This window comes from Oncorhynchus mykiss, chromosome 8 (assembly GCF_057628025.1).
Source record: "Oncorhynchus mykiss isolate SJ-2025 chromosome 8, ASM5762802v1, whole genome shotgun sequence".
NCBI classification, from domain to species: Eukaryota; Metazoa; Chordata; class Actinopteri; order Salmoniformes; family Salmonidae; genus Oncorhynchus; species Oncorhynchus mykiss.
The window spans coordinates 19,024,641-19,041,155 of record NC_143029.1 but is presented as its reverse complement, the minus strand read 5'-3'; the positions used below and the strand labels follow the sequence as shown (position 1 = coordinate 19,041,155).

The window sequence follows — 16,515 nt, the reverse complement described above, 5'->3', positions numbered from 1 at the left end:
CCAAACATACCTCAAAGTCTGTTCAAGAACGTACAATAACATTTTGGGGAAACGTGTTGTTGAGTACAAACTGTTCTGCAATGAAGCAAACATTCAAGCTAACTGAACACACCTCTCGAACTGCTCGTAATCACATAACTCTACATGAGCCTTGACAGATTCTTGCAGTTTCATCTGTCCATGAGAGATTACCCATTAACAGATACCTCCGTCTGCTTTTTTAACATCCAGATGTTAAGAAATTATGTGCCTAACAGGTTCAAAACATTCATTTGTTCCCAGTTCTGGCTCTCTCTGACAAATTCCTTCATTCTTTTAAATAAGTTGTAAAAACAGTGAGAGATGGCCATAGGAACAGAAAGCTAGAAAGTCCTAACACAGCCTGACTTGGCAGGGCCTCTCACACCAGTTATCTACTGTAGGGACAAAGAGCCAGGAGGAGAGGGCAAAAGGTTGGAACCCTCAGCAGCAACCCAAATCTATGTGCCAACACTAGGCTCCCTGGGCCAGAGTGGGACAACACAGTTTATGCCTGTTTTTTTTAGGGACTCCCTCCATTCAAAGAACATAAATCCACTTAGGCTACCATGCCAACACAACCGTTGGCAGGCGGGCAGCACTTCCACTACTGAGCACTCCACATCAAACGAGAAGAACACAGGCGTTCTTTCATACAGTACATCAAAAAGGAAGCATTTCCTGGCCGGTCACTGGCGACCAACGCGAGTCCAGTCCAGCTTCACTCAAGAACTAGCCTAATTGCATGACCTCACTGGCAGGCAGCAGTGACAGGATACTGCTATAGGCCTGGCTGACAACAACAGCCCACTAATATCCCCACATGCCCTAGTACTTCCTTTAAATGTGGTTGGGGCAGGCGTTTAAAAGTCCCATGGCAGCTATATACCATGTGCTGGATTACTGATAGTAGAGACGGAGGCTTGGCTGTCTGTTTCCTCCATAGAATTAGATTGAATTATAGATAATTCTATTTCTATGGTTACTTCCCCTCAGACTGCAAGTATAGCCCGTATGTCAGTCAGTCTGTTACCTCAAACTCCCCTCAGCCTGGAGGTCTGTCTGGGCCCAGTCAGTCAGTGTGATTTGCAGTCAGCAGACAGCAGACATATTGACCATCAGCAAGCAGTAAAGCCGGCTGGCCACCTCCACCCTGTCTGTGTGTTATTAACACAGCAGCGCTCCTATTGATTAGACCCAGCCAAATCAAACGGTGCCGGAAAGAGCTGCTAACTCAGACAATTGGCCATCCAGCGGTGGTCTCTCAGAAGGTGGGCGACTAACACAGATGAGAGCTGACCGGGTGAATCATCAAGGCATGGTGTGGCTGCTGCTTTTAACTGAACGGATAAACCTAGCAAGGCCATTAAGACTGGAACTCAAAGTAAATGTAATAGATGGTCCATCTCCAGATATTTTGGTAATGAATTTTGTGAAGTGGATGCCCATCGTGCAAGTGTGTTGCACCAGCCTAGTGCCAGTACCAGTCTAGTGCCAGTACCAAGCCTAGTGCCAGTACCAGTCTAGTGCCAGTACCAAGCCTAGTGCCAGTACCAAGCCTAGTGCCAGCCCCAAGCCTAGTGCCAGCCCCAAGCCTAGTGCCAGCCCCAAGCCTAGTGCCAGCCCCAAGCCTAGTGCCAGCCCAGTGCCAGTACCCAGTCTAGTGCCAGTACCCAGTCTAGTGCCAGTACCCAGTCTAGTGCCAGTACCCAGTCTAGTGCCAGTACCCAGTCTAGTGCCAGTACCAAGCCTAGTGCCAGCACCAAGCCTAGTGCCAGCACCAAGCCTAGTGCAGTACCAAGCCTAGTGCCAGTACCAAGCCTAGTGCCAGCACCAAGCCTAGTGCCAGCACCAAGCCTAGTGCAGTACCAAGCCTAGTGCCAGTACCAAGCCTAGTGCCAGTACCAAGCCTAGTGCCAGTACCAAGCCTAGTGCCAGTACCAAGCCTAGTGCCAGTACCAAGCCTAGTGCCAGTACCAAGCCTAGTGCCAGTACCAAGCCTAGTGCCAGCACCAAGCCTAGTGCCAGCCCCAAGCCTAGTGCCAGCCCCAAGCCTAGTGCCAGCCTAGTGCCAGCACCAAGCCTAGTGCCAGCCTAGTGCCAGCCCCAAGCCTAGTGCCAGCCCCAAGCCTAGTGCCAGCCCCAAGCCTAGTGCCAGTACCAGAGAGAAGAGGTGGCTTGTTTATACCCACCAAATGGCACCCTATTCTCTATATAGGTTCCCTGGTCAAAAAGTAGTGCACTATAAAAGGGAATAGGGTGCCATTTGGGACACAGCTTCCCCAGCCATGGGGGCCAGAGATCATAGGGCCTCCCTCTGGTGGCGTGACCTTGAAATGGGCAATGCAACGCAAATCAACTAGACAGCAAATAATAGTCCTACACACACACACACACACACACACACACCTGTCTGCAGCAAAGTCATAAGGTTTAGTCCAACCCAGCCCACCTTGAGGCGAGCAGCCCAGAGAGCAGACCAGGTAGTGGCTGACTGTCACATTCTATTCCCCCGTGTTAATGAATCTGCCATCCGTCACACAGTTATACGGCCTGCAATTCTGCTGCTTTTATTGTTAGCTGCTAAAGAAAATACACGTGGCCAGCACACCAAGGTTCCATCTCACTCTTCTTCTTTTACCAGATCCACAACATTCAGCCTGGAACCATGCTAAATACATCACCTGGCTGTGTTATATGACTGTAATTCCCCCTGTAATCCGTTGGGCAACTGACTGTAAAGGTTAAATATGAGATATGGGCTACGCAGTGAGGCTGTGATAGGTCTCAGTTGGGAGAAAAGACATCTGAGGAAAAGTCTGAAGGGCTTGGTGGGTACAGCACTACAGTAAAAAGACTAGGGTGTCACCTAACTCAACCTGGGCGACAGAAAATGATGGACGGGACAATGACTAGTGCTGCTGCAGCACATTCCTACCCTCGGAGGCGGGTGAGGCGACGCATTTAAATAGCCACCGTAGAACCAGAGGGAGCTATTAAAGCCATCAATCACCCAGGCCCCGGTGCTGCAGCAAGGGCATCTGTGTACTGTACAGAGAAACCTCAGGAGAGAGAAAGAGAGGGGAGGGGGAGCCAGTGACAGCACCAGAGAGGGCTCAGAAAAACCTCCCATTAGACAGGACAAAGACACACCTCACACAGTTCAGCCGCAGGCCAGACTAAAGAAAGGCCTAAGAGTTCAGCCGCAGGTTTAAAGCTAAAGAGTAGCCTATAACGCCACTATGGGTTAACCTATAAAAAAAAGGCACATAGCCTTGGCTACAGTACAGACCAAATGTATAACAGTTCAGCCGCAGGCCAGACTAAAGGAACTCCATTCAGCTTCATGTTGCAGGCTATATGTCTAATTCATGTCTAACTCAGCTATGAGTTAAAGGCTACAGTATAGGCTGCAAGCTGACTGTGACATAGACCTACCTCTCCAGTAACCAGGCTAGAAGCAACAGCAGTAGGTCATCATCACCACTCAGAGAAAGGGGTGGGGCCCATTCAGCTTTAATACAAAGTAATCCTCCAGAGGCCACCTGTGGTATTAAGGCAGTCGCCTGACAAAAACAACCTCCCAGATTTACATTTGATTGATCCCTGTTACAAGGATGAGGGATATTTGTTCGCTAAGCTCTCAATGCAGCAGACAGTCCATCACTGTGCCCGCTGAACCCTTTGAACCCGGATCTAGCACTAGTGGAATTCCTGGGTTGATGTGAGGCCCCTATGACAGAGGCACAGCACGGAGGCGCTTCTTTACGCCCACATAAAGAAACACAGCGAGGTGCCATTAATGTCTCCTATAGATCAAAGGTAAAGGGCCACTGATTGGACCATCTTGACGTACTATGGAGGGAAGGACCAAAGAGAAGGCATGGATGACAAAAAAATGAACGACAGGCCTTTATTAATGGTTAATGAAACCTGGACATGCGTGTGTGTCTTCACTGGGCTGGGGCCACACTTTAAAGATCCAGAGCCTCAGTTTCTTAACATCACACGCCTCAGGATTATCAGGGGCCAGGGTTCATGCTGCTCTCTGGCTCTGCTGCTCTCTGGCAGCTATTTTTGTCATCAAAACGAGATGAAGGGAATGGATTCAAGTGAGGGTAAAGGGACTAAGCCCACAAAAGAACCATTAGCCTACAAAACATGAGAAATAAGTAGCTAGTCGTATCATCGTCAAAGTGGTCTAATAAGAATCATAAACCTACTGGGCTACAGCTTCAGAATGCTAAATAATCCAATAAACAGAATAGGGAGGTAAACCATTCAGGAGACAATGACTTTCTGACTAATGAACTGCCAAGTCTTCGAATCCCCCATTATCCTCTTAATGGATCCGGGAGGAATTCCTTTAGACGGCATTAGAGTTTCCCCCATGAGAGGAAAGGGGGAGGAAGGAAGGGCAGGGGGGTAGAGGGTTGGAGAGAGGTCCTCTGTTTTATCCCACTCTGCGGTTCGCTGCTTGACCTCTCATTCAGGTGAATTTTTCATGCAGGTCTCCCCAGCACACACCCCAACGTGTGCATGCACATATTCAGCAGAGAAAAACAAAAACAGAGTGCCTGCCTGGCTTCCTGCCTCTCCCAGGCAGTGAGGAATGCCTGCTGAATCTAGTCTTTCTAGACATCAAGCAGGATCAATGCTGTCAGAGCTCAAAGACTGCAACTCCCAGCAGTGTGGGAGACACTCAGTATTTACCATGCATGGATACTTCAATCAAGTCTGCCACTGCTGCTCATTCACAATCAAGCTGGCTGCTGCTGGCCTATTACATATGCAATGAATTACTGATTACCACTGCACATTGTGCACAACCACTATCATTTGGCCTGAATAAGCAAAGATGGTGTGCATTGGGAAAAACAACTGAAACCATGAAAGAACAACATCTATCTCTCTAGCATTCCATCATAGAGATATTGGTCCCTCGTGGATGTAGGCAGGCAGCTAGACCGATAGAGGAGCACACCACTAGAACACCACACCACTAGAACACCACGGCTGTAACAGGGCAGGGCCTCAGGGGCTGGCCAATGAAGAGTAACCAGGTTAGGTGAAAACAGAAAATGTGGTGTCCAGTGACAGAGGGAAGACTGGTGTCTCCCTCCCGGCTTCCGTGGGTCAGGAGAGGACACCCTGAGCTGATTAGCCAATTCTTCCTTTTTAGTCCAGCAACTCCCACAGAATGAGAATGGGTGTAGGTAGAAATGTTAAAGAGACTGCCAACTTATTATAATTCAAGCCTGACTCATCATGTATACAAGGGACTACAGAATGGATTCTCTTCATGGGTGTCTGTGTGACCCATTTCCCAGATTTTTCAGCAGACATTAGAAATGGAAAAATAAAAAGAAGTTGTGCTTTAAGTCAATGTATTCCAGATGGTGATGCCATTTCACATGGAAAATACAGAGCCAACACAGACTTAGACTTGCCACACAAGCAGCATCAACAGAGTGGAGCTGCTGGAGTTACTGTAAAACAATGCACTCTGTCAAAACTCCAAACATACAAGGCATTTGTTTCTGGATGTATTGGTATTAACACCCATAGCCTCACAACACCTGGAGGTAACAATGACTCAAGAACATTGCAGACGAATACAAAGCTACAAGATGGTGTGTGAAATGAGGGATGTCTGTGCTTGCCTCCGTGTGACCTCATGTTGACTAATAGTCTGGAGGGTTGAAAACAACATTATTCAACAGATTATGAAACACTCAACATAAATCACTGACAAGGGAATCAGTGGCAAAACCACTGCAACTTGTTACACTATAAAGCTGTGAGGAAACTGGTTAGTGAGGGGGACTGGGACATTGTCTGAGAGATGGTGATAGGTGTTTAATTTATTTTTTTTATTTTTTATTTTACCTTTATTTAACTAGGCAAGTCAGTTAAGAACAAATTCTTATTTTCAATGACGGCCTAGGAACAGTGGGTTAACTGCATGTTCAGGGGCAGAACGACAGATTTGTACCTTTTCAGCTCGGGGGTTTGAACTTGCAACCTTCCGGTTACTAGTCCAACGCTCTAACCACTAGGCTACCCTACCCTGATAAGCGGTTAGAGCTGCCGCCTTTACAATGGAGATGTGACCACATGCAAAGGTCTGGGGCTAGCTGACCAAATTAGATTGACACCTTGACCCACAATCCCATTTATTCTCTCAGATGCCAGTCCTACATCAAAGCCTGTTGTGAATATCCACACAGCCTACAGTAAATACAAAAGGAAGGACCAAAAACAGAGTAGGTTATGCTGCTGTGCAGTGAATGAAGGGAATTATTACTGAAAATATTTCCTTGTGTGGTCTGCGATTACGATACACAACCAATACTAGAAAGCAAAGCAGGTGGCATGCCCGTCCTCCATAGTCGGCTTGAAATCAACCACAGTAAGTGCTGCAGCCAGTGGATTTGTCTAGAACAGGGATGGGCATGCGGCCCAGGGCCCCCTTTTTGTAGGGCTGCAGGTCAATTTCCAAAGACCGTTTCTTTCTTATGTCAGTCACTGACAGTCAATTAATTAGCCCATGTCAGCTAACATTCTTTAGATTGGTAAATTAGTCTAGCAGCCTGCTACCTAAACATGAAGCAACCATGGTTGAATTACTGTATTAAGGCATTCACCTGACAAAAACAACCTCCCAGATTTACATTTGATTGATCCCTGTTGCATCCATTGATTTTCTTAGTCGCCCTCACTCAGATATCATGTATAAATTCCACCCCGTGGAAAATGTGTAGATTTGCAGCAAGCTCTTAAAAACTGCACTATTTTCTCTAGAAGGAATGCAGCTTGGCAAAATAGACTTTTCGTCGCAGGTTTAGAATTTATGCAGCAGGTTAAGATAATTAGTTTAAGGTTAGGAAAAGGTTTAGCTAAAATACAACAAAAAAAATCTACTTTTGAAGTCAACTTGCCAAAAGCTGTATCCCATCTAGACATGACTACTGCAGCCAGTTAAATCAGTCACACCTCCATTGTGGCAACTTTGTCATGCTGTGATTCCAACGTTGCTGTGGCACCACTCCACAGGTTGTTGGGAACAGAAAAGAGACTGCATAATATACTGCATAATATATTTTATTAACGGTATAGTAAAGTGGGTTATGTGCCGAATGCTGATGTAGGTCTGTCCACCGCCCTGTGGAGCTCGAGATAGAAAACAAAGCAACCATGTATCGCGCGCATGCTGCAAACAGCTGCGGGTGGTGCATGGTTTATTACGATGTGTCACCTCACTAAACATCTTTCATGTGGCAGCGTCCGTCTCCTTATTACAACTAATTTCATATGTTTGAATAGGGTTGATTTTGTGATGTTGCAAATGTGTTACATCCGTGCACCGCGTGGCGGTACTGTACCATGCTGCAAATGACCAGTCGTTGATTAAAAACCATATGAACATACCTATTGGAGTTGCCCCGAAAATCCGAACCACTGGTACTTTCTTCACGTCACTTTCTCTGAATTCGTTATAAATGACGTCCAAATCTTTGAGAGGACTTGTAAGGTAGTAGTCAGCGGTGACGATACGGACCGCAAACATGACTGACTGCTGTGCTAGATCCAATGAACTATGCGGAGCGCGCATGGGGCACACACTGTGGCATCATCTAGAACCAGGAGGAGAATAAACTGTTTGGCACAATGTAACAACCGACGAATGATCCAAACAATCCTTTTTAGTTACACATAGCAATAAACCAAAGAGTTTTTATCGAGACGGAGCTGCCCCATTTTCCAGCTAGCTTGCAAGCTAAGAACTATGGTGAGTAATCCGAGTTGCAGCTTTTGAGACCACGCTGTAGCTAATGGAGGTGCCCCGTGAATCAGTTACTATTGACATAGTTACTACACTCGTCTCAGAATTTAAAATGCTGAAACTAGTAGCCGCTATCCATGAGACGTGCCATAGCTATCTAACAAACTAGCTCGCCAGCTAAACATAAACCACTTTGTTCCCACTCGCGGAGTCCAGGTGCTACGGCATATCCATTCTGAAAAACTGGGAATCGTTGAGTTACTCTCCTGCTGAGGCAGATGTTAGGGCAAGTATTTAGCTTTGCTTGCAAATACAATTCTATGTGGCAGTTAGTGGCTTCCAATGTGGCACAGCGGACAAGGTTTACTCTTCTCTGTAATATGATCACAACACTCTTCACTAAACCCAACCAACGCCAGTCCTCCCCTAGTGTTTGCATCTACTGATAGCTACTGCCGCATTTCCAACAACACCGGCCAGTCAGAGGAGTCAAGATCCAGTCCCAAATTGTGTTCGTAGAACCACCGCGTTTTCCATTGGTCCATTTACAAGCGAGCATGTGAAAGTGAGCTTTTTAATTGGTTGAAAAATCTTTGGGCGGGACATGGGTATGACAGGCCAAATCCTATTATTCCTAAAAAATATTATATTAAAGCGTCAACTTTTTTGGGGACATTTTGTGAATATTAACTGTTAACACCCTGCAATAATTATACTGCTCCACTGATCTAAAAGATAAACTAAACATAGAAATTGCGCATTTTAATGATACACGATTACAAAATGTACTTGATATCGCCTGATTTCGACTGAAACCACTTTCGCAATTAAACATTTACAGAAAATAACTTGCACATATTGAAAAAAAAAAAAACACCACCCGCAGGCTCAAGTTGCCGAATCCAGGAGGATGTTTGCGTTCTGCCAGACTGGCTAGAACATAGAGATAGATTGAGGACTCATATTTGTATCTATACCATTATAGCATCTATGACAGCCTAGGCATCGCCATTTAGGCAATCTCCATTTTAAAGTAGTACATTTTCTTCTTCACGATTGGATGATCGCTCCTGTTGACCCAATTGGACATGACTCCAACAAGGTCACCAGGAGGGATCAGCCAATGAAGTTGGAAGTCCCACCCATTTGACTACATTAAAATGGTGGAAGCCCTCAATGGTGTGGCCCATACTAATACCAGGCCCCAAGTGTCCGGTCTGGAGGGTGAAGTCACAAGCTCTGCTGATCGGCTACTGCGTAGCAACCATAGCGATGCCAAAAGCCCTGGTCTGCCCTAGAAAGCCTAGGTAAATTACCATCGCCAGAACGGCCAAACACAATTTGTTTATTATGATCTAGTTTGATCCCCACAGTGAATTATTTTCAAGTTTGCTACAAATCGAGGTTATTTAATTAAATAGTGATCCATTCTGAGTACTGCATTTGTCGTCAAACAGGACCACGTGCTGACACAGAACAATCACAAGCCGGCAGGCTACGAGGAAGCTCGCGCCCTCAGTGGTGTAAAGTACTTAAGTAAAAATACTTGAAAGTACTACTTAAGTAGTTTTTTGGGGTATCTGTACTTTACTATTTATATTTTTGACAACTTTTACTTTTACTTCACCTCATTCCTAAAGAAAGTTATGTACTTTTTACTCCATACATTTTCCCTGACACTCAAAAGTACTCGTTACATTTAGAATGCTTAGCAGGACAGGAGAATTTCCTAATTCACACACTTATCAAGAGATCATCCCTGGTCATCCCTACTGACTCTGATCTGGCAGACTCACTAAACACATGCTTTGTTTGTAAATTATGTCTGAGTGTTGGAGCATTCTCTTGGCTACCCAGAAAAAAAGAAAATGATGCCGCCTGGTTTGCTTTATATAAGGAATTAGAAATGATTTATACTTTTACTTTTGATACTTAAGTATATTTAAAAACCAAACGTTTAGACTTTTATTCAAGTAGTATTTTACTGGGTGACTTTCACATTCTATTAAGGTATTTTTACTTTTACTCAACTATTACAATTGGGTACTTTTTCCACCAGTGTGCGCCCTCATGCACACTGTTTGCATGTGCACCTTAGCGGTTGTGCTATCCAGATGAGAGCATGGAGTCGACAAGGCTGTCAAGTGGAGCTGGAGGGGCTGGCCAATATCTATGGGGATGTCGGTATTGACACCGACGTCATCTAGGGTTGACTCTTGCTGCTTTCAGGTGCTAGTCCGAATTAGGAAACTCAGAAATGTTCAATTTGCTAACTGGTTGTAGTTATGTGTTCAACAAATCAGCAAGTTGGACATTTTTGAGTTTCCTAGTTCCGACTAGCATGTATACACGCCATTACTCAGGCAGAATGAAAACGACTATATCGGCTATGATCCTTAGCTAGTTACGGACACTTTCACCATGATCCTTAGCGATTATTTGGTGCAATTCAGCCTCATTCAGCAATATGGCGTGCTTCAAATTAAAATACCTCTGGCTTCATGCTCCATCCAGAGTCTTCCATAGGAATATATGGATGACGTCAGCGCTATCTACTGGTTTTAATGTCTATGGCTAAAGTGGCCTTTTGGCCACTAGAGGCCTCTATCATTCTCTATGGGCGAGACCTTTTTGCAAGACTGGATTACTGTAAAGTTTGCCTTGTAATTGGCTCTCACACACTTCCAGTGGTGTACTTTGAGCACTTCTAGAAGTTCCTTGACCATACCGTACATGACCATATTTTGATAAATGTGTCAAATTTCGTCCTACATCCAAATTTATGCAATTGTGTTACTGTCCCCCTAAATGATGTACTTACCATAAGTCCATATGGAAGACTACAAACAGATCATAACATGGTTCTACACTCCTCAAGACGTTTCAGTCAGTCCACACAATATTGTGGCACACAACACTATTTGCCACGACTGCTTAAAGAATAAGGCCTTTTTATAATTACAGTCATATTTTTGGTACTTTCTTTCTACTTTCCTGACATATTTTTTAAACTTCACATTGGTTAAAGGGCAATGCCACAATTTTTCAACCTCATATTCATTCTCTCCAGCACCAAACCAGTGTCTACATATTTGAAAACAGCGTGTTTCTATGATCCGTGGTTAAAAATATGAGAAGAAATGTCTCTGTGACATCCCAGGGTAGGATTAAAAGCGAGAACACTGTGGTTTTCAAAACCTGCAATGAGTTTCTATCCAAGGGAGGGTATTTTCTTGCTCCACATGTTACCCTGAATCTCATAGTGTATGAAAATCATTGTTTTTAAAAATGTTTTCACTTTTGATGATGTTAGTAGGTAGAACTATAACTATAACTATAACTTCATATTTTTTTCTTCAAATGTAGAAATGTGCTGATTTCACATATGTTGACACTGGCGTTGTGCTGGAGATAATGACAATTAGTTTGAAAGTGGTGGAGTTGCCCTTTAATATAATTCCATCTAGATTTCCATAATAAACTGAAAGGCCCATAAACCCCGGCTCACACTGGGGACACAGTCACACTCAATGGCTCCCTGATGATGAAGAATATTTCATTAACATTTCATCTGGATGGAGTGGGAGCATCTGTCACACGGAGTGTGCTCTGACCTTGAGTGGGCTTCAGCCCTTTCTCTGGAAACCAATCAGTGCAGGTGAAAACGAGGTGAGTCCGTTTAAAAGCAGTCTTCTGCTGAAAGGTATGTCTATGCATCACAATCTGGGATAGCCCAGAACGCACTACACTAGAGATGTTCAGGTAAGTATTCACATACACCAGTTCACACACAGCTTTGTAGGAATGAAAGCAATAGTTTTCTGAAGGGACTTTTCTCCTTGTTGATGGTTGGAGAATTTCGTCTTGTTATCTGGAGGCACAGACCAGTTTGCGCTTGTTAATCAAGCAGTCACCTCACTGACCTAGTTTACATGCACACTAATATCCCGTTATTATTCGGGATACTCAAGTATTCTGTTTTTGAGTTGACGCATATAAACATCATATCCCGTTAACAATAACCCGAAAAAGCTTGTAGCCTGGTTATGAGATCCCCGGATATGATGCATGGGGTATGCTGATCTAAGACGGGATACTGTGGCATGAAAACATCTTATGCCGTTTACTGTTGTTTTTGCAGTCCGCGCAGGCTCAGTTTCACATATAATGGGTGTTGTGTGATGATGTTTTCATCTGATTGTCAAACAAATCACTTCTAAAAGTAGGAATTGTCATGCTAACTGCTGGAATGTCCTGCAGAGCTGTTGCCAGAGAATTGAATGTTAATATCTCTACCACAAGCTGCCTCCAACGTTGTTTTAGAGAGAATTTGGCAGTATGTCCAACCGGCCTCACAACCGCAGACCACGTGCAACCACACCAGCCCAGGACCTCCACGTCCAGCTTCTGAAGAGATGCTGATATAAATAAATAATGTTTCTCCACTCCTGATCCTGAAACAAAATGAACATTTGTTGTATTATTCTGCAGGAGTTAATATTATATTACTCTACAAGTGAGAGGTTATAGGCCTACATTCAGTGCAATATTTCAGTTTCTATTCCGTTTAACCCATAGAACTTAAATGAGGAATATTGTGTTTATTAATGGATACAGGGATACTCATGAGCGGGATATCAAAGGTGCATGTAAACAGCTTATCCCAAATAAGACCTTAAGTGGGATATGAGCTACTATCTGGAATACTGTGGACATGTAAATGTGGTCACTGATAAGTTGACAGGCTCAGTTTCACACACCAAGCCACCTGCAGGAGAGAATCCCATCTCCCCCTTCCCCAACCCCTTTGGTTGCTTTGGGTTGGTCAGATAAGGCTCGGTCTAGTGTGGTGCAAGTGCTATGGGTGCAGGAAAAGCCTGAGTTTATACTAAGCTCTCATGGTTAACAAATGCATTAGGCTGATAGAATGTATGACTGGCTTTCTTTTGAGAATAGCAGAAATTATAGTACAGTGCCCTCCGCAATTATTGGGACAGTGACAAATGTTTTGTTGTTTTGGCTCTGTACTCCAGCACTTTGGATTTTAAATGATACAAAGACTGAGGTTAAGGTGCAGACTGTCAGCTTTAATTTGAGGGTATTGTCATCCATATCGGGTGAACCGTTAAGAAATTACACCACTTTTTGTACAGATTATGTTTTTCCCAATATAAATTAATGGCAAATAATGTATTGTGTAATTTTGGAGTCACTTTTATTGTAAATGAGAATAGAACATGTTTCTAAACATTTCCACATTAATGTGGATGCTACCATTATTACGGATAGTTACAGACGCACAAATATCGTAAACAAATATCATACATGCTGACCTTTAGGCCACTAAATCCACCTGTACACCATGTTCTACTTATCTGGTATTACCCACAAAAATGTGAGACCTTGACGTTGTACTGGGTATTACCGTAGTAACTATGTAGTATAGGCTACAATGTAAAAATGTTTAGCATGGCCAATCAACAACCTCACAGTCAACAAGCTCTTATTACTTTCATTTATTAATAGAATCCATCTTCAGATCACATATTATTAGGACCACACAATGTCAGGAGTAACCCATTACCACCTTAGCAAGTCTAGGACTTGAAACATCAGAAAGTAAATACTGCCACCTTGTGGCTATTTGAGAGTAGTGCTGAGATACACCACTACTCCCACACCGTTTCAGTTTAGTAAAAAAAAAAAAAAAGCATTTACTAAATTTCCATATAAACATTGAAATCTATGAAGCACCACAACATAATGTGTCTTCAGCAGTTCTCAGAGATGTCAGAGGTGTCGTACGGAGAGGGTCAGCTCTTTCCCCAGAGGGGGGCCAATGTAGCGTTCCTCTAATAGCAGACGGAGAAGTAGGTCTTGGGTATCCTGGGGCCAGTGGTGTATCCTGGTGCTCTGAAGCCAGGCAGGAACATATCTCTGTAGGAGAAAAATAGGATAGGCTGAATCATTACACTCTGGAGAACGTAACAACAGTATGAACATGTCTCTGGAAGACAGTGACGGGATGAGCATTACACTCTGGAGAACATAACAACAGTATAGCCTAACCCAGTGAATGGGAAATCTGGTTATCCACTCACCTTCGTAGAGGTGGGAAACAATACCGGTACCAGTTTTAAATGAAGGCAGCGCTGTCGGATGAACTCATTCTGGATCTGACATGAGAAACGGTGATGATCAAAGAAAAACACCTAACTCTGTTGTGATTTCTCTTCATGGTAAATGAAATGTATATTATACAGAAACTATACACACTGTATAGATGACTAGGGTATACACTACTGGTCAAAGAAGTAGAACACCTACTCATTCAAGGGTTTTTCTTTATTTGTACTATTTTCTATATTGTAGAATAATAGTGAATATATTCGGACAGGCACGTGTCAGTGTCTACCTGAACTTTGTGTGGAGACCATGCTCATCCTCTCCATCTCTTTCCACGTCTGCCTTGTACTTGGGACTGATGACCACGATGATCAGCACTGACTTCTGCAACAAGGCACCTCCTAGTCAGTTCAGTTGTTTTATGTATAGTTTCGTAATTGGACAGGTCCAATTGATGTCCTAAAAATGCTGACAGCTTAGACTTACATTCTTTACAAAGCTGTCCAACCACTTGTTGATGTCCATTCTTCTAACCGTGCTATCAAAAATGTTAGTCTGCCAGAGAGAGGAAGTATGTTTGAATAGACATTTCAAAGAGTGGGTGAATAAAATAAAACAGAAAACTTACAGCTGGTTTAAAGCGCTGATCTGTCAGAAACTTCACAAAGGTAAAAAACTCACTGGCTGTGTCCACAGAATATGTAATGAACACATTTCCTGCGATCAAACAAAGCATTGTACCACATGGAAGCTAATTGTGCTCAGGCAAATATTTACTGTACATATTTGTGGTTTTAAGTCCTAATATTGAATTCTTAGGGTGATTCACCGAAAGTCCACTGTTTAATGAACAATCATCTTTAATGTCTAAAAATGAATGATCTTGGTTTTGCTGAGGGATGGACATTGATACATAATTACTGCACTCCTCAGATAGACTGATGGTCTTCCTCAGTTCCTGTGTAGCTGTTCCTCCCCCACCTGGTTGGCCAGGGGTCACCGGGTAGGAGGGCACCACACTGACCTCCCTCATCACCTGTCTGGGAGGGGCGACACACTAAGGAAGATTTAGACTGGAGGATTTTAGAGCTTCTTGTCCATATAGTCTGTTTGTGCCGTGGGAGTCCTAGAGAGGGAAATGTGTAGAAGAGTTTAATTTATATTCTAATGCCCAGCAGCAGGGTTTGGAGCCCCACAAAACACCAAAAAGTGAAGAAACATTTGCAAGTTGACTATAACAACGCTAAAATATAGGCTAATAATACAATCTGATGTTAGACCAGCGTAGGAATGTTTAGTGTACAAGGACAGTGGGCACTGGTGAGGGTCCTGCTGAGGTTCCATAGGGGGAAAATGGTTATAATGATGATTATAGAGGAGACACGTTTGATTTACGGGCTGCTGACATATGTACCGTCTCTGACACCTGCTGTGCACTGGATCTGGGCCTGTCGAGTTATGTGAGAAGACATGATTTTAACATCCTGTCTTGGATGGGCTCCAAATCAAAGTCATTACTTCAGCTGTGTTTACACAAGCAGCCCAATTCTTATCTTTCTCCACTAATTGGGCTTTTGAACAATCAGATCGGCTCTTTGCCAATAATTGGGCAGAAGATCAGAATTAGGCTGCATGTGTAAACACAGCCTATGTGAATTATAGAATGTGGATCGTCCAGGCTAAATCTCAGACAGTAATATATACAACAACATAAACAAAAACCTCACCAACTTACCAGCAAATGTTATATAGCTGGGTCGTTCCATGCAAAAATGTTTATATTCTGTCATAAAGAGAACACGTTCATAACACACTAGATAAAAAAAACAAGTTTTTCCATCTCAAGAAGTCAAATTAAGACAAATGCCAATTAAAGTAACAGTAAAGGGCCAAATAAAGTAACAGTGTTTATTCATATAAACAATCTGATTTATTATACTTAATTTAATATAACAGGCAATTTTCAAGCATGTCATAAGTTTCAAAGTCTTTTATTGAGAATTACATTAAGTTGATGCAAAGAGTCAATATTTGCAGTGTTGACCCTTCTTTTTCAAGGCCTCTGCAATCCGCCCTGGCATGCTGTCAATTAACTTCTGGGCCACATCCTGACTGATGGCAGCCCATTCTTGCATAATCTGTTACGGTGCGTGAATGAGGACCCAAAAGCGAATCAACTTAAACAGAGCTTCTTTAATTACCAAACATAGGTAGGCTCAGATGGACCGGCAGATTCCGACAGGACAGGACAAGGTTACAGCAAACATGACGACAGTCTGGTTCAGGCATGAATGACACAAACAAACAAACAAGAATCCGACAAGGACAGGAGCAGAAACAGAGAGAGATATAGGGACCTAATCAGAGGGACAAAAGGGAACAGGTGGGGAACGGGGTGAATGGGTAGTTAGAGGAGACAAGGGACAGCTGGGGGAAAGCGGGGGAGAAAAGGTAATCTAACACGACCAGCAGAGGGAGACAGGGTGAAGGGAAAGGACAGAGACAAGACAACATGACAGTACCCCCCCACTCACCGAGCGCCTCCTGGCGCACTCGAGGAGGAAACCTGGCGGCCACGGAGGAAA

General features: G+C 43.7%; 1 protein-coding gene and 1 long non-coding RNA gene across 3 annotated transcripts in view; both read right to left on the bottom strand.

Moving 5' to 3' along the window:
• The window catches only part of LOC110529197 (DNA polymerase zeta catalytic subunit), a 115,557-nt gene extending 107,265 nt beyond the window's left edge, over window positions 1-8,292 (bottom strand). For both annotated transcript variants that reach the window (XR_016497633.1, XM_090242736.1), the window contains exon 1: window positions 7,450-8,292. Coding sequence is in view for 1 of the 2 variants with exons in the window: in XM_090242736.1 (XP_090098862.1) it covers window positions 7,450-7,633 (184 nt within the window). In the remaining variant the exon portion in view is untranslated. The remainder of the gene's footprint in view (window positions 1-7,449) is intronic.
• A 5,013-nt stretch (window positions 8,293-13,305) lies between these two features.
• LOC110529525 (uncharacterized) lies at window positions 13,306-16,063 on the bottom strand. Its single transcript, XR_002474401.3, has 4 exons — window positions 14,417-16,063; window positions 14,220-14,314; window positions 13,906-13,980; window positions 13,306-13,741 (listed from the first exon to the last, which is right to left on the bottom strand). It is a non-coding gene; the product is annotated as an uncharacterized LOC110529525 (long non-coding RNA).
• Between the last annotated feature and the right edge of the window lie 452 nt (window positions 16,064-16,515).